This window comes from Ambystoma mexicanum, chromosome 2q, assembly GCF_040938575.1.
Source record: "Ambystoma mexicanum isolate Mex_15411 chromosome 2q, UKY_AmexF1_1, whole genome shotgun sequence".
NCBI classification, from domain to species: domain Eukaryota; kingdom Metazoa; phylum Chordata; class Amphibia; order Caudata; family Ambystomatidae; genus Ambystoma; species Ambystoma mexicanum.
In genome coordinates this window covers 580,470,517-580,492,901 of record NC_090924.1, presented here as the reverse complement: position 1 = coordinate 580,492,901, position 22,385 = coordinate 580,470,517, and the positions used below count along the sequence as shown (strand labels likewise).

The following is a 22,385-nucleotide window of genomic DNA, read 5'->3' as shown; positions in this document are numbered from 1 at the left end:
TATTAATATTAGGGTATTTATTGTGCAAGGTTATTTCATTTTCATACTGCTGTTGGAGTAGCGAGAGGGGGAGGGGAAGTGAGAGGGGGTGCATCGCGGATATGCAGTTTATTGTGCCGGTGTAAACATCAAGTCAAGTAGTGGCTGAGATTCATAATGTCTGTGTCATCTAGTGTAGTGTTACAATTCAGTCGGTTGATGGGACACTCTGTCCAATTCAATGAACCGTTCAGTACGCCAAGGTATTACAAAAAACAAATGTTGTTTGATGGTCTTTAGATTATTTTTATTAACGGTTTGAAGTTCGGTTGCTACTTCATTGCTTCCCTGTTCAAAAAGTGACCTTTTTATGTTTTTCATTAAACGTTTATTAAACAGAAAGCATAAACTAAAAGGCAGCAAACCATTAAACTACTTAGAAGAATACAAAAAACAAATAATAAAACAGTTTAATAAGTGTCTGCTTTTTTTCCATGTACTGTATACTAATATTTGTCAGGTTTGGCAAAGCATTAGCCAGGCCTGAGTAGGTTTAAAGGCACTGCACAAATAGGAGGAAGGCCGGGTCCAATGTAGAGCAAATCATGATATTTCTGGAACAGCATACACCAACCATGATTACTGTACCTCCTTTAGGAGTTAGCCAGTTGTGACGGGCATGCATGTCTCAACAAGTGGCCTTTTCTTGAAGGAGAACGAATAGTTAAAATAGAAACAAAGGGTTATATGTGATGATTTTACCGACCACAATTACAGAGTGGTACATTTAATCGCGGACAAAATACCCCTGTTTTTTTACCCTTATAATGCCACCGCAACCCCATCCCAACCCATTTTAACCCTTTATTCAACTACCCTTTATTTAATTAATGTTTGCTGTGTTTTTCGGTGTTATGGTCCCTTCTGAAATTTACCACTATCTAATGTTTTAGATAGGTTGACTGGATACCGAAACAAAGGAACCATTTGTGATAGAAATAAAATATCAATATCAATTTCAATACATCATGACTCCTTCAATCCTAATTGTTGTTAGTGGTGCTCTGTGGTGTCTGTTCTAGTGTCATATGCTCGCTAAGAGATTCTAGGGTGGTTTGAGCCTGCAGCCAGTCGAAGGTAGAACCTTGGGGGTGTTGGAACCAGATGCTTTCCGGTCTGTTTGTACTGGCTTAATTCTCATTAAAGAATTCTTCATTTAATCACCTCAATGCCTTTTTGATGCCTGAGTTATTGGTCTGCCCGCCAGCTTGAGTATGATCATATTGTTGGCGACAAGGATAAAAACTCAAATAACAGACTCCAAAGGGCTGCTCTATCCTTAACTACATTTATATACCAGCTTCTGCTGGTGATGCCCAAAGGAGGTTTTGGTGCACTGTGTGATGGGCGTGATGGGAGAGGGTCGAGTGTTGTTCTCACTGCAGGCGTCTCAGAGTTTGATTCACAGCATCTGTGATTGATGACAGCATTGAGGTTGAGAGCTTGGCTTCATGGTCTTATAACAGAAAGAAGCCAGTGGGTGTTAACGAGAACACAAACCGCTTTGTCCAAAAGCTTAAAGAACACATGTTGAGGAAATGCCATTGACTTGTTACTGTGAAGTCAATGGAGCACAAAACGTGGCAACGTGTTCCTCTGTCCTTCAACATCAAAGATCCCTTTGGAACATGATGCAACATGTTTAGTTCCTAAATGACACAAGTCGTTTTGGTACTGCATAGAAATAACTTTCAGTGAGGGTTCATTCAGCTTAAGGATATGGTCAAAAGTGCCAGTGCTTTGAAGTAGCCAATCCCCTGGCATACATTCTTTGGGAAATGTCTTAATAGTCTTGCATTAGTCTGGAAATACAAAATGTGCCAGGATCTGCCTGCATTTTGCAGGTGAACCATCATTGAAGTGGAACTGAAAATGAGATTTCAACAATACATGTTTACTGTGTATTATATTTTACAAAGTCCACTGCGGAACCTTGTTGGCAGATGATGGGGTCACCAAGTGGGAACGGTGCCTCCTCACGTCTGATAATGCTGGGAACAGTAACAGCATGGGGAGGGTCCACGAGCTTTCACCACCATACCATGCGTGGCGGGCAGGGGCTTGTCACATTGACACCTTTGACTATTCTGGAACTTTAAGGGAATTGAGGAGCAGTAATCCTATGGAGTTGGCAGCCCTACACCTTTGGCTTCCCTTTTGCAAGTGCAAGAATTCCATATGATTTTACAGAGTGTAAGAGAGGGTCCTGAACTAGGGCCAGAAATTCGAGAGGCAGTCAGCCAGTCATCACACATGAGCTCCAATCCGGCACAGTTAAGAACAGATAGGCCCATGGAGTGCCTCCTAGAAGCAATGGCAGGGTGTGACCACCAGGAAAAGGACCTCCCAAATGGAGGAACTAGCAAGTCCTAGGTCCCACATCAGAACTGGAAGCAACCCTCATGGATGAGGCCCACCAGGAAATCCCTACACCAACTGTCTCAAGAGGCACACCTGCGATTCCTTATCCCAAAGAGAGGCTGGAAGGCAGGGCCAAGGTGTGGCGGGCAGATGGTGGACCACCCAAGAAGAGGGATGAGCCAATCCAAAGCCCATTTCAATCCCAGCTAACACACCCAAATCCCCTTTCACCAGAGAGAATCTATAAAAACAGGCCAAAAATATATACAAGGCAGAGCCTGTGCCAGAAGGTTGATGAGGTGGGAGCAACAGCTCATTTGGATCTAGATGCAGAGTTGAAAGGAAGGAGCTGGAGCATGATCTGGGGATAGGAGAGTTGAGGAGAGCAGGAGATAGCAGATTGGAAGAGATACCTCGAAGAGAGGAGGATACGGGAGAAGTACAGGAAACTGGAGAAAGACAGACCCAAGAGCTAAGGAATTAAGAGAGTCAGCGGGCTGGGGAAGATACTGTGGGGCATGGGAAGAAAAAGGCTCAGAAGATCGGGAGAAAAGTAAACCAAAGGGCTTGGAGAAGAGACCAGAGGGGTAGAAGAAACATGTGGAGGGGAAGGAGTGAAGTCTAAGGAGAGGACAGGTAGTTTGAGGAGTTTGCGCCAGGTGGTCAGAAGGCATTGGAAATTGGTGAAGGAGGTTTTGGTGCAAGCTTGAATTGGCTGTGGGGTCCTAATGGGGGAAACACAGGTGGTAGAAGAATACCACCTCTTGTGTTACTCCATTTATTCTGTGATACTGGACTCTACTTTTCCTCTCCGTCATCTGTGAGAAACCAAAGGTGTCTCACCCGCTAGTCCCCAGGGATCTGTCATCCAGGTGGCCTGGACACAGCCATTGCTTTTGGATCCAGTTCCTGGGGGTGGAGCAGTGCAGGAGGATCACCTGGATGGGGGGGGTCTTCGGGGAATGGGAGTGGAACACCGGACAGTGAGATGCAGTATCCCCTTTCCTCTACCACCTTTTCCCCATGCTACCAGGTAGGATACTTAGTAACTCGATCCTTCCTTCCCCGCTTCCCGACACAGACATTTTCTCACAGACAGCTCACTGTGAGAGAAAACGGACTAACACCCGAGCCGTATACCTGACATGTCCCAACACAAGGGTCAGGCAGAGTCAGGCAGTTACTGATAATTACACACAACTGACTTCCATCACATTTCCCCACATGGATAAAAGGCAGAGCACGAAAGCGGACTCTGAGCAAGGCAGAACACACGAGGAAGCAGCAGTTCCGAGATGGTAGTTTAATAGGAGGAGAAAGACAGCAAGACCAGAGAGAGTTGCAAGGAGGGAAGGGCCCTTGACCTTTTCGGAGAAGAAACTTGACTTTGAAGACCCCTCGAGAATAAGAAACATAAGACTGGGAATTAAAGCTGAAGAAAGGTGCAGTGTGTGTCGAAGGTAGCCAGGGCCATCCTGCATCAATAACCAAGGCAGGGTGGAGCGATTGCCACCGTCGCACTGTCCTTAGCTCCTACAACGAAGCAGCACCAGTAAAGTCAGCACAGCCGGTGAGTCGGGGAGACTGATAGCAGACCGGTCTGTGTTAGAACCAAGGTTGCGAGCGGCACCATTGCATGAAGAAATCTGCAAAGAACAGAGTGTGAGGCGTATGTGATGAACAATGCAACTGATTGTGTAAAAGGGATCTGAGCGCGGCTGAGGGGAATCGGGGGTGAACTGTGAGTCTCCCGAGAACAGATATTCTATAAGCATTAGATAAGAGGATCTGAGCCCGGAAGAGGGGGATCCAAACTAAAGATTGTGGCATAAAAAGGATCTGAGCCTGATGGAGGGGGATCCAGGGTGAAGAGTGACTCACCTGACTTGAGTATTTGTAAAGGAACCTTTCATTTGTTTTGGTACATCAGGCACTCTGAATCAAGAGACTTTGATAATTTAAGAGACTTGGGCACAGAAGGCCCTGATGTTGGTAATGGAAATGTGTCCTCGTGCCAAAGAAGTCAGAGAGTGTGCTATGCTTGAATGAACCGCCTTTTCCCATGCAGAAAAGGTGGAGAAGGGAGGCCAACGGCCTGAACATCCTGGCTTATCATTTTGTGAACACTTCTTTATTTTTCATGAACACTATCCCACACTATTTGTAATTAGCGGTAAGGATTGGCAATAGTTTCTTTTAGTATAGGCCCTTTTTATTTTGACGAGACTCCACTAGGACTGCATTATTATCACACCTTCGTCAATTTCGCTGCAAAAATATGGCGATATTTTTGTATCGCGATATTTTTGCAGCGGAATTATCTCATGGAACCGCGATCTCTGAGTGACATAGGGTTCACATTCGATTTTCATCTGACATATTTGTGGTTTATTCTTTTTCTTTCTTCTATTGCTTAGGAGAGAGACACTTTGCATGAGCCCAGAGCAGGCTTCTCTTCTGCCCAGGCATGCACAAATATAAGAGGAGCACCAGAGATTCATATGACAGGCAGCTTTATTACTTCTCTCCTATCTCTGCCTGTGTTTTTCTCTTTCCCTATAGCGAGGAGCTATGCAGCGCTCATTTCTTTTTTATCTTTTGCTTTTTTAAATTTGGGAATACTTTGGGATTTTCGCAGGCACATATCATGCCTCATAAAGCTCTCTCCTGCAGGAAGCAGCTGCATTAGCGTAACCTTCATTTATTACTTGCAGGGAACAAAAGGAGCAGAGCGGATGGGGTAGCGTTTTGTCATTTCCCTTCTTGTGGCTGATCTATGCCCGGCTTCTTTTCTTGGCTGATGGATCTCTCCTTTTTCACATAATGGCTTTGCAGGAATGGGAGGGGCTGGAAATGCTACTTTCTTTGAAGGATTCTGACAAAACAGGCAGTACATGAATGAACTGACACTCTCTGTAAGTGGAAGAGGAGAGTCCAATTGAGGCAAGCCTGTGAGGGGCACCGTTTGTTATATAGTTTCCCCCTAGTTATTGTCATATTGTCAAAGTGGCATATCTCTGGTTCTCGGCTCTTTGTTTGGCTGCATTTCTTGCAACACACTGCTGGCAACATAATTCACTGAAGTCTGCATTCATCACTATTGAGGGTCCAAAAGTCTTCCAGGAGTTTCATTGCTTGATACATTTTCCTTTGCTTCCTGTATTATGTATATAAATAATTTTTTCTTTTCTTTGCATTTGGTCCCATCTCTGAAAAACAGAACTCCATGGTACAATGGTACAATCTTTATTTCTTGTAGATGCAGTAAACAATTTCAAATGTCCGTGCCCTGGCCGGGATTGCAGTTTTGTGCCGTGCCCTGGCCGGGATTGCAGTTTTGTGCCGTGCCCTGGCCGGGATTGCAGTTTTGTTTGCATGAGTAGTTTGAAAACAGGTGGAGCCTGTGTATCCGGGAGAACTGACATTTGTTAACCCCTTAACTGCTGGACTATTATGCATGTCTATTATGCATGTCTATGCAAATAGGACAAACATACTCGTCCTCAGCACTTCAGTTAAAATACTCGTCGCTCCGGTGGGAAACAGGACTCTTTTCATGTGATGGTCCGTGACCTTCCAGGTTCCCCTGTCCGCGCCCGAGCCAGTACATAGGAGATGGGGACATGAGTATTTTTCTCAGGCTGCATATGCCAGGGTGAATTCAGGACTCGGGCTGTCCTATTATGCACCTATGACACAGCCAGGCCCAGAGGATCTCCTGATCCTACCTTCGCACCAGGGCATAGTAGTGACCCAAGGGCACCATGGGCCAGAGAGCACTGAGCATTTGCCTTCCTTATCCTGCTCTCCTAAACACAGTTTTAGACTAAGGTAGCCACTTCCACTCCGGGGATGCGCCCCCGGAGATATTATGGCAATCTTCCTATGCTCCACAGCCGGGCCACAGTTGCAGTGCACGGCTCAGGGGAACAACCTGATCACCCTTCTTCTCCTCTGATGGCAGCGGCTCTCCATCCTGCCCACTGGAGTGCTGCATATGCAGGAACCCTGTTTCATTTTATTTTCATGGGATGCCAAAGGATATTCTCCCTGTGTTGGGTAAACTCAGCAACAAGCCCTGATTAAGAGATGGCTGCCTGTGGGCTCCAGCTCCCCTCCGCCCTTTCCTTACTCTCCTACAGTTACTCAGGGAGGATTATTTCGACAACCCTCATATTTGTCAGGAGTATCACAGATCTCCAGGCCAAGGTTAAAAGTTCAGGTTACAGGATACAATGGACTTCATCACGAGTTGTGACTGTGGGCAGTGTGTGGGAGCTACTACAGGCACCTACCACAACATCCATGTGCCAGTGCACCAACGCCACCCCTCTGAGTCAGAGCAGTGGCGAGGGCAGCCAAGGGACACATCCACGCGCCAAAGCGGGAGCACAGCATTGCCCCATAGGGACCTGAAAGTGACAAGTACCACCCCCCTCAATATCACGTGTGTCGCCAAAGTTAGGGCATGTGGATCAGATGCATGCAAGACAAACAACAGCTACTTCACCAAGGTACCCTTTCCATCCCCCTATGGCCAAATGCAAACCCCCTGTTTGCTCCCCCCTTCCTGCACCTGTTCCCATTGTAGGCAATCCACTTGCAAAAACCGCAAGCCAGTTCTGCGCATCAGTCCAACAGCCCGGTGCCACACACATCACCATGTATACATCACTGTACATGCCAAAGCACATGGGAGAATGTGTTCTAACGCCATCCCCTATGTCCCCTACAGGGACACAAGCTTTGCCAGAGGCGTCGGAGGATGAGGAAGCAGCCGTGTCCTCCGGAAGTGCACCATCCGCAACACTACCACCACCCTGCATAGGGGCAGACATGCGACGCATAGGCGCTAGATCCATCCCACCACCATAGCAGTGGAACGCCTACACCATCAGCCCAGCCCACGAGGACCACACCTATTGGCACAGAAAACATCTCTGCCGCTGTTGACACCGCCCCAGAGGATACGCCACTGCCTACCATGACAAAGGAGGAACAAGTGGACAGAACCAATAGCAGCAACCATGCGGCAGTGCCCGCAATCCCAGGCTGTAGTCTGCGCAGGCAACCCAGCTCCACACCCAAAAGCCCACCACGCCGCCGACAGCGCAGTCGGAGCCCCCAGAGCTGCTGACAGCGCAGCCAGTACCTCCAGAGACCACCACTCCGCCGACAGCTCAGCCAGAGCCCCCAGAGCCAACCACATCGCCGGTGCTGCCACACATCCCGAGCCGGACACAGACTCCCCCTCCTATGGCGCCCCTGTTACCGGCCCATTCAGGCAACATACCCCCACACCATCGCTGCCTACGGCCACATTGGTCATGTTTATGCTGAGGCTGGATGACATGGAAGCAAGGCAAAGGCAGATGGAGTACATCGCCAAAGTCCACTCGCACAACATGCAGGCAATCCGGGACGCCATCCATGGTGCAACACGGAGGATGGCATGTGACAATATCCGTACACAGAGGATTGTAACTGCATGCACCACATCACTGACGGGGTTCGGCCAAAGGGTGTGCAACATGTCTGAGGGTGTCTCAGCCCTTGCTGACCAGATCTGGAAAAACGATGACCTCCAACGGTAACAGCTGCAGCCTCAATACCCCCCAGTTCAACCATGATGACTGAGGAACCGCAGAAGCCTAGGCGCCAGTCCCTGCACCAGCTGTGCTTACAGTCACCGGTTGCTGGGAGTGGAGAGAAGAGGACAAGGCCATTGTAAATGTTGGGCTGGGCAGCCATCCCATGGACACTGTGAAGGTAAGGGGGAGGGGTGATTGTGTGCTGGGGTGTTGGTGGTGGGTGGGTGTCTGGGCGGTTAGTTGGTGCTAAATGTTAGATAAAGGTTAGTTGAAAATCAATAATGCATGGACATTCCTGGTTGTTTACAAGTGCAATTTATTGACAGTGCTGGTAGTGGACAAAGGTGGGGTTTAGTTCTAGAACAAATTGTCTATTAGTGCCAGCCGGGCCTGTCTACCTTCCCTCATGTCATCCCTGTGAGTGTCTGCTCTGGTTCTTGCCTCATGATGTTCGTCAGCTTCTTCCTCAGGTTGTGGTCTGTCCTCATCAGGGGTAGTGGCACATTCCTACTTAAACACATGTTATGGAGCATTGCACACGCCAGTACAATTTTCCCAACTTTGTCAGGGGCATACATTAGGGCTCCACCAGTGTGATCTAGGCAACGGAATCGTGCCTTGAAGGGTCCGAAGGCACGCTATATGCATACATGGTAAGGTTGTGGGCATGGTTGTAGGTGGTCTTGTGTGGTGTACGTGGGTCACATACAGGGTTCAACAGCCACGCCAGCTGCGGATATCCAGTCACCTGCATAGGGTGACATTCAGACATCAGTCAATTGTCTCATACTAGGTTTTGATGTCTAAAGGTATTGGGGCATTGTTAGCCGTGTGTATGCATGTGTGCATCCCGCCCATGCAATGAGAATGTGCGATGGCTCTGCAGCATTTGTAAATGGTGGCATGCATTAATTTGCCTGTTCATGCACCCTGGGGCCATGTGGCGGGTGGGGCAATATGGTGGGTGCTCTGTGGCGTGTCCATGGTGATTGCACATGGGCACAAGGCTGTCCTGGTGGGCCTGGGTGGTGGGCAGTGCAATATGTCGGTTCACATGGCGCAGGAGGGCATCCAGCACCTGGCCCAGGACTGCACTGAGTGTGGGCTGTGCCATGCTGTGCATTATGGCCACAGAGTGCTGGAAGGTGCCTGTCCCCGGGAACTGCAGGACTGCCACCAGCTTCAACAGTGAGGGCACGGCTGTACGAATGTTGATCCTGCTCCCAATGTCTTCATGAATTGTGGCCAGCAGCTCAGTGATGGTCTCACTGTTCAGGCGGTACTCATTTACCAGCTGGGTGTCACTGAGAGCCGAGGCGATGGCCTGACCCTGGGGATGGGTTCTCGCCTTGCTGGGGCTGCTCTCCTCCTCATCATCACCCCCTCCCGTGCTCCCTGTGCCCTGGCCTAGTTGGCCTGTATCTCAAGGTGAAAGCGCAGCATGAGCAGCTGGTGCTGGAATCAGTGTTTGGGGCCTGGGTGTCTCTTAAATAGTCCTCCAGTGAGCATTTTGTACACCTGTGGCTTGATTCCTGGCACCTGGATTAATTTACCTCAAGCTGGAGGCAGGGGGTAATTCTCGGGTGTATTAGCGCCGTTTATTTTTGCGCTAATACCACCGTACATGCACTTGTGATATGGCTGTAATTGCGCTTTGTGTTGCGAGTGCTATTTGCTCAGGTGAAAATGGCGCTGGTTGTAATTGCACTGGCTGTAATAGTGCCGGTTCCTTTTGGATCCAGCGTTATTTGTGCCGACTCATAATCCATAATCTGGCAAAGCGGTATTGGCAGCGGTAATACCATTACAGCGGATTTAAGGGCTAACGCCCAACTCGTGATGAGGCCCTATGTCCTGTAATTTACATCACAATTTTTCAAAGGATATGTTTTACATAAAATAAAACAGTTAAGTATTAACAGTTCATTTAGAGCACGCTAGGGCAACTTGGCAGGAACAAGAACCTGATGCCCATGAGCATATAACATTTGTTTTCAGTTCCCTTGTCCATAATAAATGTTTAACTATTCCCACTATGAAAGTGTACTTTATTTATAAGCAAGTACCTCTGAAAGGAAAGAAAGATATGGAGCGATGAGGGATGAGTGAGTGTGATTGGTTTATAAAGGTTTATGTTAACCGAGGCAAAGGTGTGGACTCGTTTAAACGCTGGGTTACATAAGTGATGCAGGTCTAATGCTGGGAATTGAGAAATGTACATTTTGTTGCAGTGCCATTTACTATCTAGGACGTGTGATGACTTGGAAAAGAGATAGACTTAAAGATAATTTGTTGAGAGCAATCAAGGCAATGAAAAGTTCACACACTCCTCAAGAGTTGTGAGTGCTTGCAGTTTTGAAATATTATTAAAGGTGTGTACAAAGGTTTGCAAAACATAGAATATGAGGAAACTCAATAAGAGGAAGGCTGTTTTTAATGGATGAATGATCGTGAGAGGGAATAATATGGGTTTAAGCATGAGATTTTGGAAGCCCCTCTTTGTCAAGAATTGAAAGTGAAAGCAAAACTATTTTTTTATTCGGATGCCAATGAAACAAAAAAAACAAATCACTTTATTTTGGCATATTAGCCATGAAAGCATAAATATACAACTGTATCAACATTATAAATCAATAAAAACATTAATAAAACTCCATAAGTAATACGTGTGCAAACATTATATTCAATTAAAATCTTGGGAACCATGTTTGCAGTATTATTCACAAACTGAAACCAAGTACAAATCAGAAAATCTAACATTCTACCCTTACATTTTAAGAATAGTGTCATTACTCTTAAAAATGCCTGTGCATGAATGCGAGTTCAGTCAAAGAAAACTTTGCAGATATAATTAATACACAAACATTGAAATCATGAAAAAAACATCGGTTTGATCATGATTACAAACATGCTAACATATTTCATCTGTGAAAGCATCATGAAGCAAGATATACAACAGATTCAAAGTACATACAAAACGTATTCATTAACTTAAATCTCAGGATGATATAAGGCCTAACTTGCCCTATGCTAAGGTGGGATTTCCCTACCAGAAGAAACTAAGGATAGTCCAAGTCAGTAAATTCAACTTAAAAGTCTGCCTGTGCCCAAAACCTATACTTGCTCTCACAACTTAGCTATACAATATTTAGGGATGTAAGCAACAAGTTCTGAGCTTTTTCCAGCTCTAGGCTTACTTTCCAGCTTCCCTTCCCCAAGTTCAAATCAGTTCTAAAAAGCCTCAGGGTTCCTTTCCCCAAGTAGACAACACAGGTCCGAAATGGCCTCATGGTTCCCTTCCCCAACTCCACAATTCTTCCACCTGCCAGTGCACAATCAGCTCAAGTCCCTTCATTCTGACTACCAGCTTCAGGTCACCTCTAATCCTTCAGGCTCAGTAGATATAGATTGCTATATTTCCCAATCACTTCAGCAATCTTAGTTACCAGTGGAGATTCTTTATCTGGACTTCCCTTGACTTTTCCAGACAGGGTAGTCTCGGTCAAGGCGCAGTTGTCGGGCGACACGGTCTGCCCAGTACAGGTCACACAACCAATAACCCTAGGTTTCTTGCCCACACAGGTTTCTCTTGGTGTCTAGTCAAAGGATCCAAAAAAAAGGGTCCACAGGACAAAGGATCGACACCAAAGGGTCGACAGGACAAAGGATCGATTTTTTTTTGTATTATATAATTTTTTTAGGTTTTCGTTTTGGAAAAAAATTGTTTTTTTGGAAAAAAAGGGGGTTGGGGGACCCCCCCAACCCCCCAAAAAAAAAGTAATTTTTTTTTTTTAAAAATTCGATCCTTTGTCCGGTCGACCCTTTGGTGTCGATCCTTTGTCCTGTCGACCCTTTTTTTTCGATCCTTTGACCTACAACCGTTTCTCTTTCATAACGCCTGTGCTTCGTTTTGCATTCACTCTGAATTTTCATTGCCAGCCTCTTGGCCTTGCCACAGTGTGTTCTTCCACACAACTCACTTAGTGGTGCTCACTCTCTACCACCACCTTGTTTTCACAAAATTCATAAATGTTTATCACTTCACCTTATTCATAACGTTTCATTCTTTGCTCTTTATAATGTTCATTATGAAGAGAAGACCGGAAGTACAGGACACAAGCCACAGACAAGGGAAGCCAGCGGTAAAGACATAACGGCCCGAAACTACCTCTGCCCTCCCCCTCCCGACTCTCACGCTAGCTAGAAAACATACAAACTAATGAAGACTCTGTACCATGCAGGTCCATCCCGCTCCTGATGCACTCCTGCAGTGCAAACAGCGTTCACTGGTTCTGACTCCTGATATTCAACCCATCGTCTCCCTTCCCTCCTCCCCCCCCGTCGTCCCCACTGAGACTTTACAGTCTCGTTGTTTTTGTTCATGTTTATTGTCTTTTGTAATAACAAGCAACTGAGCGAAGTTTTTGGCGCATGTAATATAATCCCGTAATGCCTGTCTGCTTGTAGAAAACCAATAAAAAGAAGTTTGGAAAAAGAATTTTTTTTCATTATGTGTGTTTCACACTTGTTTCCATTTTATTCCTGGGTTTCTCAAAGCTTTCCTTCAGTTCGGTATTCATTAATATTTGTAAAGCGTCTCTTTACTTTGATATTCAATAATACATGCTTCTTATTAAGCTCCTTCACTTTAAAGTTCAGCATGTTGTTCGTAGTATTCACAAAACCCTTACTTCGGGTTCCCAGTGACTTGTGCATACATTTACTTCCACCCGGCATCACCAAATGCCTTGCAGTAGCCTCAGGAGTGTCCCGGTATGAGTGATCCCTCTACCTCACTCACCGGTCCTCAGTGGCTCCTCCGGGCAGTCTCTCTCGCTTTTCTTGGCTCTGTGCAAACTTTCCTGTGGGTCTACGAGCAGCGCTGGCCTGCTACTGATCCCGCTTTGGGTTGCCGGTAGCTTTGCATCTCTCTCGCGGACGCTGCCGGTGGCCTGCAGCACTTGTGACAAAGAGGACTCTGTCAACATTGATCCTTGCATGGCCTGCTCGGGCCCTGCTGTCACGACTTCCTGACAGCACACGCCAGCATCCTGGACTCCAGGCAGGACCCTACTCGGCAGCCTTCTTCTCTGCAGGACTTCAACCCTCTCAGGTTGACTTCTCCCAGCCCGGCATCTCTCCTGCTGGTCTCACTTTCCCTGCAGACTCCACCTTTTATGCACCTGTAGCTCATTAACAGGTTGCAGGTGCGAACCCTTGTGTGTAATTGCCTGACTACAATTACTGGCGTTCTCTGGATTGACTGACCTTCATAATAGTGTCCAGGACTCTTCCTCATCTAAATACCAGAGTGGTGTATCTGTATGTTAGTGTGAACAACTCATAGTCGCCTCCTCCTCCTCCTCCAAGTACTAGAGTGGTATAACTGAGGGAAAATAAAAGGAAGTGATTGGCAACAACCTATGAAGGTAGGGTGAGGGTAAGGTTCACTCTCACAACGGAAAGGGGGATACCATGTCTCACAAATTCCAATATTGGACCAGGTGGACCACCTGGACCAAAGGGCCGTAGGCAGGATACACAAAAAAGTCCAGGTGACTTTTTATTATTTCAAATATTTTTTCTAAAAAATATTCTAAATAATAAAAAGTCACCTGGATACTATGTCTCGCCTGTGGACACCCTCTCCCCAAGGACCCTCCACCCTCCCTCGCATCTCCACCCCCATGGTCAGGATCCAAGAGTGATGGCCTTCCCCTGGCCACCTGAGAAGAGGATCCAAGGGGAGTAGTTGTGAGATGCCCTCTGGTTTCTCACACATCCCACTTAATTTCTTTGACTTTCACGCAGTCATATGTGTGTACCCTCTATGTTAACATAAACCTGGCATGAGGCATTCACTAGACAGACTTAATGAATAACACAAATGTCCTTCTAGTGAGAGCTTCTCTTAAATATGACAATCGCGACCATCTTACTCACAGGTTCTCTGCCCATAATAAGTATAGCAAAGCTGGTCGGCATTGTATAAAGTGCCTGTCTTTCAGGACTCTGACAAACGTTCTTGCTCTAATATCTTTGAGAACTGGACAGAAAAGCATGAATTGTAGAGTATCCTCCTCGGCCTCATACTTAGCTCTTTATGAACATCATAGTTTGGGGCTGATTGTGGAAGTCCGAGAATTAATTGAAAGAAGACATCAGTAACTTCAATGTTGTGTACATAGTCATAACTCCATAGCGTGGCTCCATATTTCGAAAAAACTGCCTTTACTTTACTACTATACACCGTCTTTATAGGATCTGGTGGCTTGGTGCTAGACATTGACTTAAATCTCATTAACCCCCCAAGAGCTTGTTAGAACATGACCGCTTGTTTCCCAATGTGTGCCCCTTGTTTTCAGATTAGAGGTGAGATGTATCCCCAGGTAATCAAAACTCTGCACTTTTGGGATTATTACACCATTTGTCAGCATTGGTGCCATTTTCAGGCTCTTCCTAGAGAGATGAAATGCCATGACAGCCAACTTTGTGGCATTGATTTTTCGATCTAATGATGTCAAATAGTCTGTATATACCATGACGAGGTCCTGCAAGGCTCGTGGTGCATGGGCGATTAGAACTGTGTCATTGGCGTATTCCAATACCGGATATAAATTCCTGTTCATTCTCGGCACATCCGAGCTAGCCCACATCAGTACATCTATTAACCCATTGAGATACAAAGAAAACAAAGCAGAAGCCATTACACATTCCTGGCGTATTCCTGCCGTAACCGGAAAATAACGAGTGCAATGTCCAAAAGAGCCTCTTCTCACACAAGCCTGAGTGTTTTTATGTAGATTGATTAACAGGTCTATTATACCCACCGGGCAACCCTGCAACCCAAGCACAGCCCACAACGTTTTCCTGTTAACCTTATCAAAGGCTGCGCTCAGGTCAGATCAGGTAAAAAGAATTAGTCAACAATCAAATAAAGATTTAAAATGTGTTCACTTGTGCCCGACCCAAATGTATATCCACAGTAGTGTTGCTAGTATCAATCCACAATTCGATTTTACCCAGCAACACTCTTCTGAATATTTTAAACAGAAAATCAAGGAGAGAGATAGGTCTGTACAAGGTTGTCCCCTGGACCCTTTTTGTAAATGGGGTGGATAATCACTTTTCCCCATAATGCCGGGAATCGTGCATTCATGTGCACAGCGTTAAAACAAGATGTCAATATTGGTGACCAAAGATCTACATTTTCTCTAGTCACATACTCAACAAGATTATAAATAAATGTCAAATCCACACAGTTTATTATAAAACACAATGTTTCTTTACATGTTTTCAATTCTTCCATTTAAAAGAAAAGGTAGAAGCAAGTGCTTTTGTGGTGCTATATAAAGTGGGCAGATTAACAAAAAGTGACACTGGTCTTCACTATGGACAAACTCACACATGCATTGGTGTGAGTCTGCTATCCACGTTAATCGTTTATTAAGCAGAAGTACATTTAAACGGATCTGCAGCACAGATGGTGATCTAATTTGATAAAAGTTCCCAACTGGCAAAGGGAAATCAGGGAGCTCAGCATAAGTAGCCAACGAAGGTCGAGAACGTGTGTTTCTCATATCTAGTTCTTTGGCTTGACCGCTCATCATATCTTTAATAGCTGATTTTAAAAGAGTGAGTGAGCCAGGAATTTAAAAGGCCCCACCATGGTCACACCAACATGTTTTGTGACCCATGGAATACCCTGTCTATATTAGGGAGTGTGTACTCCTGGAAAATATATGTGAAGGGAGCTTCTACTGCAGAGACCCATTTCTTATCTGTTCTGTGTGGGTATCTTCTACCCTTTGTATGGGTCAAAAATGAGAGGCGGACACAAAGTGGTAATAGTCTGAACATTAGCCATTTTATTAACACAAAGGGGTTTGGATAGAGGCCTACCTTTCCCTATTCTAAAGCAAATGTCCCTTCATATGAAACTAAAACTAAAACAAGCTGACCTTGTGTCCAAACTAAATCTGACCCTCACACTAACATATACAATCAAAAGATGCAAGGTAAATGTTTCAAATTTCAATTCAATAAAAATTTGCAAATACCTAAGCATATAACTTCAACCAAAACAATCCTTGTGTCCATTATTTGAGAAAAATGGTTCAAAATGTTCTGTTTCAAGACCATTCTCTTAAAGGCAATGCAAATGTCTTTTTTACCTAATACTTTCCAAAGGGTATCAAAATAAATGTCTCTTCCACAACACTGTTTGGAATATAAGAAAGAGGAAGTATCTCCTAGTCTTTCAGGATGTATTGTAATTTATTGTATTGTACGAGTACTTGATAGAGCACGAACAAAGAGCAGTGAAGGCATCAAGGCGCTAGGTATGAGGGAGAAAGTGAGATGTCCGAGGGAAAAAGTTTAAAACAAGAGTGTTTTTAGGTGTTTACAGAAGGGCAGAAATTAGGCAGTGTTCCGCAATTCAGCTGGGAGATCTTCCAAAGAGTGGGTGATTTTTATACCCAGGCTCTTAACCGTACGAGCAGGTTCAGGACAGGGCCCAATCGATGAAGGCCAATATTCAGAGGTCCAGGGGGACTAAGGGGAGATGGAACCAACCAGTAAAACTTAGTTTTTTCCCCCATTGAGCTTAAGCCAATTTTCTGACATCCAGTCAGCAACAGCAGAGAGGCAGTTTTTTTAGTTTAGAAGTGGGATCAGTAGATGAGGCATTAAGGAGAAAGAGAATTTGAGTGTCATCTGCATAGGAAAAAAAGTGAATGCCGTGACTGGAAACATGTTTGGCAAGAGCCAGCATGTATAGATTAAAGAGAAGAAGTGAAAGGGCTGAACCCTGCGGAACCCCAGAGGTCAGAGTAAAGGGGGTAGAAGTAAAAGGAGCAAAAGATACCATCTGAGTTCGGTTAGAAAGAAAAAATGAAAACCACTTCTGAGGAACGCTGAGGATTCCGGCTTCCTGAAGACAAAGAAGGAATCGATGATGGTATAGGGTATTAAAAGCCAAGGAGAGATCAAGGAGAATAAGAACCCCAGTCTCTCACCGGTCCTCAAGCAAAGCGATATCATCAAGTAACAAGACCACAACCAACTCTGTGCCCATCCCAGGACGGAAACCAGTCTGGAAGGGGTGAAGAAGATGGTTCCTCTCAAGATAAGCAGAAAGCTATGGGGTGACAATATCTTCAAACAGCTTCATGATGGCCGGAAGAAGCAAAATCGGGCGATAGTTAACACCCACGGCAGGAACTATATGAGACATTTTGAGAAGAGGGGAGATGACTGCAAGGATTTGTCCGGTAGAGAGGGAATGGTGAAGGGCTGAAGTAAAGCAGCGGGATAAGACTATAATAAAGAGATTGCAAACTTTGAAGGGGAATAGGGTTAGCGGGGGAAGCAGATTTAAGTTTGAAAAGGGCAGTAGCCACCATAGCATCAGTCATAGTGCTAACCTGAAAAGTTCCTGGTAGAGATCGAGAGAGGAGAGATCTCGGGTGGGTGAGGGGGTTGTCAGAGATCCGTCTTTCAGCATTAATCTGCTCTCGGATTTTGCAAAGTTTTTCTTGAAAAAAAGAGTGCAATTCGATCACAGTGTTTTTGATTGTGAAGAGTGGGATTAGGTGGACGGATAGGGGTGGTCAATTCCTTCGCCACCTGAAAAAGTTCAGCAGAGGAGCAAGAAGCATTCATGATTCGATCAGAAAAGTACTCAGCTTTGATTTTTTTTTATAGGGTTTTGATAGATGTTTCGGGCTTCAAAATAGGCTAGTTTAGCAGTGGGATCAAGGGAGGAACGATGCCATCTGCGTTCCACCTGTCTGCATCTCTGTTTATGTGAGCGCAGTTAAGAGCAGTACCAGGGAGCAGATATTTTTTAGGGGGTGTCAAATTATCCGCTGTGAGCTGTAGAGCCTCAAACAGGGAATCACAGGGATTGGAGTCAGCTGTCAAGTCTTGGCAAGTGAAACTTTCAATAGACATGGCAATATCACTAGGGGAGATGCATGCCCACCGACGTTGGAACTTAACAGAAGGGGAAGACCTTATTTTGGGTAGAGCAAGAAGTATAGAAAATTGAACCAGAAAGTGATCAGACCATACTGGCAGAGGAGCAAAAGAAATGACAACAGGAATATTGGAGAAAATAAGATTAATAAAATAGATGGAAAAACAGAATGTCTTTTCAACAATATTGGTTGGAGTATGGCAAAGGAAATTCTTTCCTACTTTTCAGGATGGTTAAACAATTTTATTTTCTCTAATAGTGATCAAAGCATGGCAGAAGGCAAGTCTTTTCAAATTCTCTGGATGCAAAAATATTCAATTGAATCTACAACTTAAGATGACAAGGTTTCTCTTCAAAATGCCAGTTCAAAGTTGGTTTCCTGGTACACTCTCCTGCCATGAAACTTCTCAACTGAAAATTCTTGATATCCCAGTTTACTCTCCTACCAGGTATCTCTTTCCAAAAAGGTTCACTACCTGATGCTCTTATCAGGTCTTTTTGCAATATTCACATTCCTCGTAAGCATCACACAATTATACTTCTTCACTAGTGCAACTTTGTTGGCTTCAGTTATAACTTGTGCCAATTTTCCCCATACTGACATCGCATATATGAGGGCTTGCTCACGCTGTATCTGTCAACTTTTCTTTCAACACCGCTTGGCTCTTGGCAATGTGTGTTCCAGGCTTCCCCAACTGTCATTTCATATCAGGATAATTGTACAACTGTTGCCTCTTTGTTTCTCTTACAATGTGTTTTGGCTTGTGGCAATGCGGTTCGAGGTATCCTGCAACTGACAACTCTTATCAGGAGAATTGTACCATATTTGAACTTTTGCTCTTTCTGTAATTTCTTTTGGCTTGTGGCAATGCGTTTCCAGGTTTCCCCCAACTGGCATCTCATATTAGGAGAATTGTACCATATTTGCCTCATTTTGTCAGTTCTTATTTGGTCAGTATTCAAAAATGCTTCCCAAATGCTCTTTAACGTGTTTGCATGTCCCAGGGCACCCTTCTTGTTTAGGTTGACTCACTGGTGGTTCACTGTGCGGCTGCTGCGAGGGGTTTTCACTGGGTAAGTGTGAAGAATCCTGCAGATCCCTCAATGAAACCATGCCTAAAGTCTCCTCCCCGGTGGCCAGGGGAAGGCAGACGCTTCCTGATCCCAAACCTGGGGGTGGTGTACTGCGAAAGATCACCTTGGTGGAGACAAGGCCCATGGTAGTGGGGAGATTCTGTGGGAAAAGACACAGTATGTTTCCTCTAACAGGGAGACTCTTACCACTGTGACAGAACGTTCTACTCCCCTGCCAAGTACTGCCAAGAGAAAATTGACTTGCAATATACTTTCTCTTACTGTCTGCTTCAACAGTGGTTTGGCACCAACCACTGTACAGAGGAAGATGACTAGTGAGGCACTCTCTCGCTTCTTTCACCCGGACATTCTCGTTCTCCTGTTACCTCTTTCTCTGGAGCTGTTTGCCGGTTCTTGACTGGTCTGCTTGTCTTGCTTCGTGCTGTCTCTTTCAATTTGGTGCGGATCTGCTACAGGATATTGCTGGCGGTTACGTTGTTCTTCAGTGACCATTTGGTCTACCAGCTTTGGGATATGCCTCTGCCTATCAGGTCCCAGCTCTGCTCTGGACTTGTCCCACGCCACCGGACCATGGACTCCCTTCTGCAGTCTCCGGACTCAGAGAGTGGTTTGCTCGTGGCTTCTTTGGCGTCCACCCATTGAACTTCCCGGGCGGGACTGCCTCTTCTGCTGGTTTGCTGGCTCTTCTCATGTAATCCTTTGTCTGTTTTTGTATAGGCTGGTTGGAAAAGTCCCTTCCAGCACTTCTATCATCATTCTCCCTTGGGTAGGCCATGTTTTTCCTCGTCTCAGTGGAAGTCAACTCTATGGACCTACATAGGTACATTGGTTGGTTTGGTATGTGACTGGAGTATACAAAGTGGGGAGTTGTATAGGATGTTGTGTGAGGGGATTTATGCTGCGGCTCCCTTAGATGATGGTCCTTGTCCCTAGAGGGGGAATCTCTCTGCTTGAGGTCCTCCCGCTGAGTACCGCCCCCAGGGGGACTATTTGGTAGCAGCCTCACCTTCCTAGCCTCATGGGAAGGGGCTACTCCTTACGGCGACGTGACGACATCCAAGGATTCGACACAAAGTATAGAATGAATGCTAAGTTTCATCAAGCGCTGGAGTCTGTGAGGAAACTTACGGTGTCCTTGTATTTCTGTTTTTTTCTCAATCTGTATGTTATTATTCAACTGTTTATAAAAGATAAATAACTCTTTAAAAAATCATAGTGACAATGACAGCCCCATTTACACTCAGTTTATGATTATGCGTAAGATGGAGTCTTCCAGGCAGAGGTAAGATAAAGATGAGGGAAATGGTTCCCCCATTTACAAAGATATACAAAAGTGCCTCTGAAGTTACTTTGTGGTGAATGGTTGTCTTAAAGATCCAGGTTGTTTTTTTACCCACAGTATTATGCAAAATTAAAAACAATCATTGAGATTATTTGGAGTTTACAATAACTCATCTTCAAACTGTTAATTAATTAACTTCCACACACTTTTATGACTGAAGACAGTTACACAGTCCACAAAATTATGGCTTTTAAATTGCATCTCATATTCAGACACTGTCGATTTACGTCTGATTAATCATTTGGCTTTCATTTTCTTTGCAGGGGACAATGAACCCATGGCTACAGAGGGCCTGGTAACAACAGTTGCAGTAAACAAGAAGGTGCAGAAACCTAAAGCATTTGAGGAGCGAATACCCGTCAGAGGGGTGACCCTAGAAATGCTGGGTGACGGAAGTCTGCATGATCAAACGGATCCATGGCACGTGCACTTGGACATCCACAGGCTGGTGCAGGTTGAGTATCAGAATTTTCAATCAAATGTTGCTCAGGACAAGGACAAACAGGCACGCTTTGATGACGAGAGGATGGCTCTGATGGAAAATGCACTAGTGCCTGGGACAGATTCTGTTGAAGTCTGTGCATTGACCGCAAACGATGAACATGTGCTTTCAAACATAAGAGACAGTCGCACGGGAGAAAAAGTTGGATCTTATAGAAGCATCCAAAGGAAACCTTCCTGGAAACCTCTCACGTCTTCAACTTTGATACACGACCAAATGACAGCTGTAAAACAGATGTCGGGCTCGCACAAACTATTCTATTACCCTTTCCCTCAAAAGAAAGCACCCCGGATTTCGGAAGCGGCGAGACGGCTCGGCTTATATGTCACTCACTGAAGGCGTTGAACTTAGTGAAGCATCTCAGTCTGTTGGTTTTCGAAGAAGAAATAAGAGAGGCAGGCGCCACCCTCTCTGTGTTTATTAATATGGAGAAAAGCCAGCTATTGTTCTTATATTTGCGGCGGCGGCATCATTGATGTCTCTGCCAAACAGAAATCATGGAACGAAGGAGTTTCTGCTCTTCAAAACCGAGAATGCCAATTTTTCATCTTTCAAACTTTGTGGTGCCTAGTGCACCCATCAGACCTTGCTAATGGATAATTGTATCCTACACATAAGGCAGTGCAGCGGCCACTGCTGTACTTGCCCACTGTGCATTTCATTTCGTTTGTCTGTGCTTTTTGACACAGTGCCCAAAATGTGTAGCTCTAATGCAAGAGTTTGCAACGCCTTTCCAGGAAGAACTACAATCAGGTGGGGCTTTCAGACAGCGAACACTAATCCAATTTGCAGACACATAAACAGCCTGTATGGCAAGTTTAAACCGGTCTGATAACCGCGAACAATTGCATCTCGGATGTCAAACTTCACTCAAACCGTTAAGATATTCTTAACAGCCTTTTTGCCTTCCCTTTTGACAATTAAAGGCTATCCCATTTTTTTGCTGCCCGTTCATGTATTTGCACATTAGAAGATGAGTCTTCAAGAGGTGTTAGGTTATGCTTAACATATGGACAGCCAGAAGTTGCAAAGCGAAAGAGATGAGTCTTTAGACTTTTCCCGAAGGTCAGAGTGATTGGACATTATGTCAGCTCAAAGTGGTATGTGTTCCACAAGTTAGTAACCAACCGAGAACCTTCGTACCCCTGATCAGTTATGATTTCAACCTGGCGCGTGCCCCAGGATGGCTGAAGAAAGTTGGCCCTCCAGCGTATACCTCTGCATTGTTTCTGATAAAATCCGGTAGCCAAGCGTTAATAGGCTTGCATATTACTTAAACTTTGCAACGGTGCAAGTGCGCTGGGGCAAATATTGTCATAGTGCTCAAAAACATTATTTCAATGCATTTTAGCACCAAAAGAAAGGACTAGGACAACAGCAAGCATTGCCCCATTACAAAAATGGACGGAAAGAATCCTTTTTTGTGGTTGGGCAATTGTTGCCCTAGTGGGAATAGTACTTGTGTCATTACAA

At 45.1% G+C, this 22,385-nt stretch overlaps 1 protein-coding gene across 1 annotated transcript in view; it reads left to right on the top strand.

The window, feature by feature from the left end:
- C2QH9orf152 (chromosome 2q C9orf152 homolog) overlaps window positions 1-21,851 on the top strand; it is a 267,109-nt gene extending 245,258 nt beyond the window's left edge. Inside the window, 2 exon segments of the mRNA XM_069647727.1 lie at window positions 20,674-21,191; window positions 21,193-21,851. Of these exon segments, the coding sequence (XP_069503828.1) occupies window positions 20,674-21,191; window positions 21,193-21,336 (662 nt within the window). The 3' untranslated portion in view covers window positions 21,337-21,851.
- Window positions 21,852-22,385: the final 534 nt, after the last annotated feature.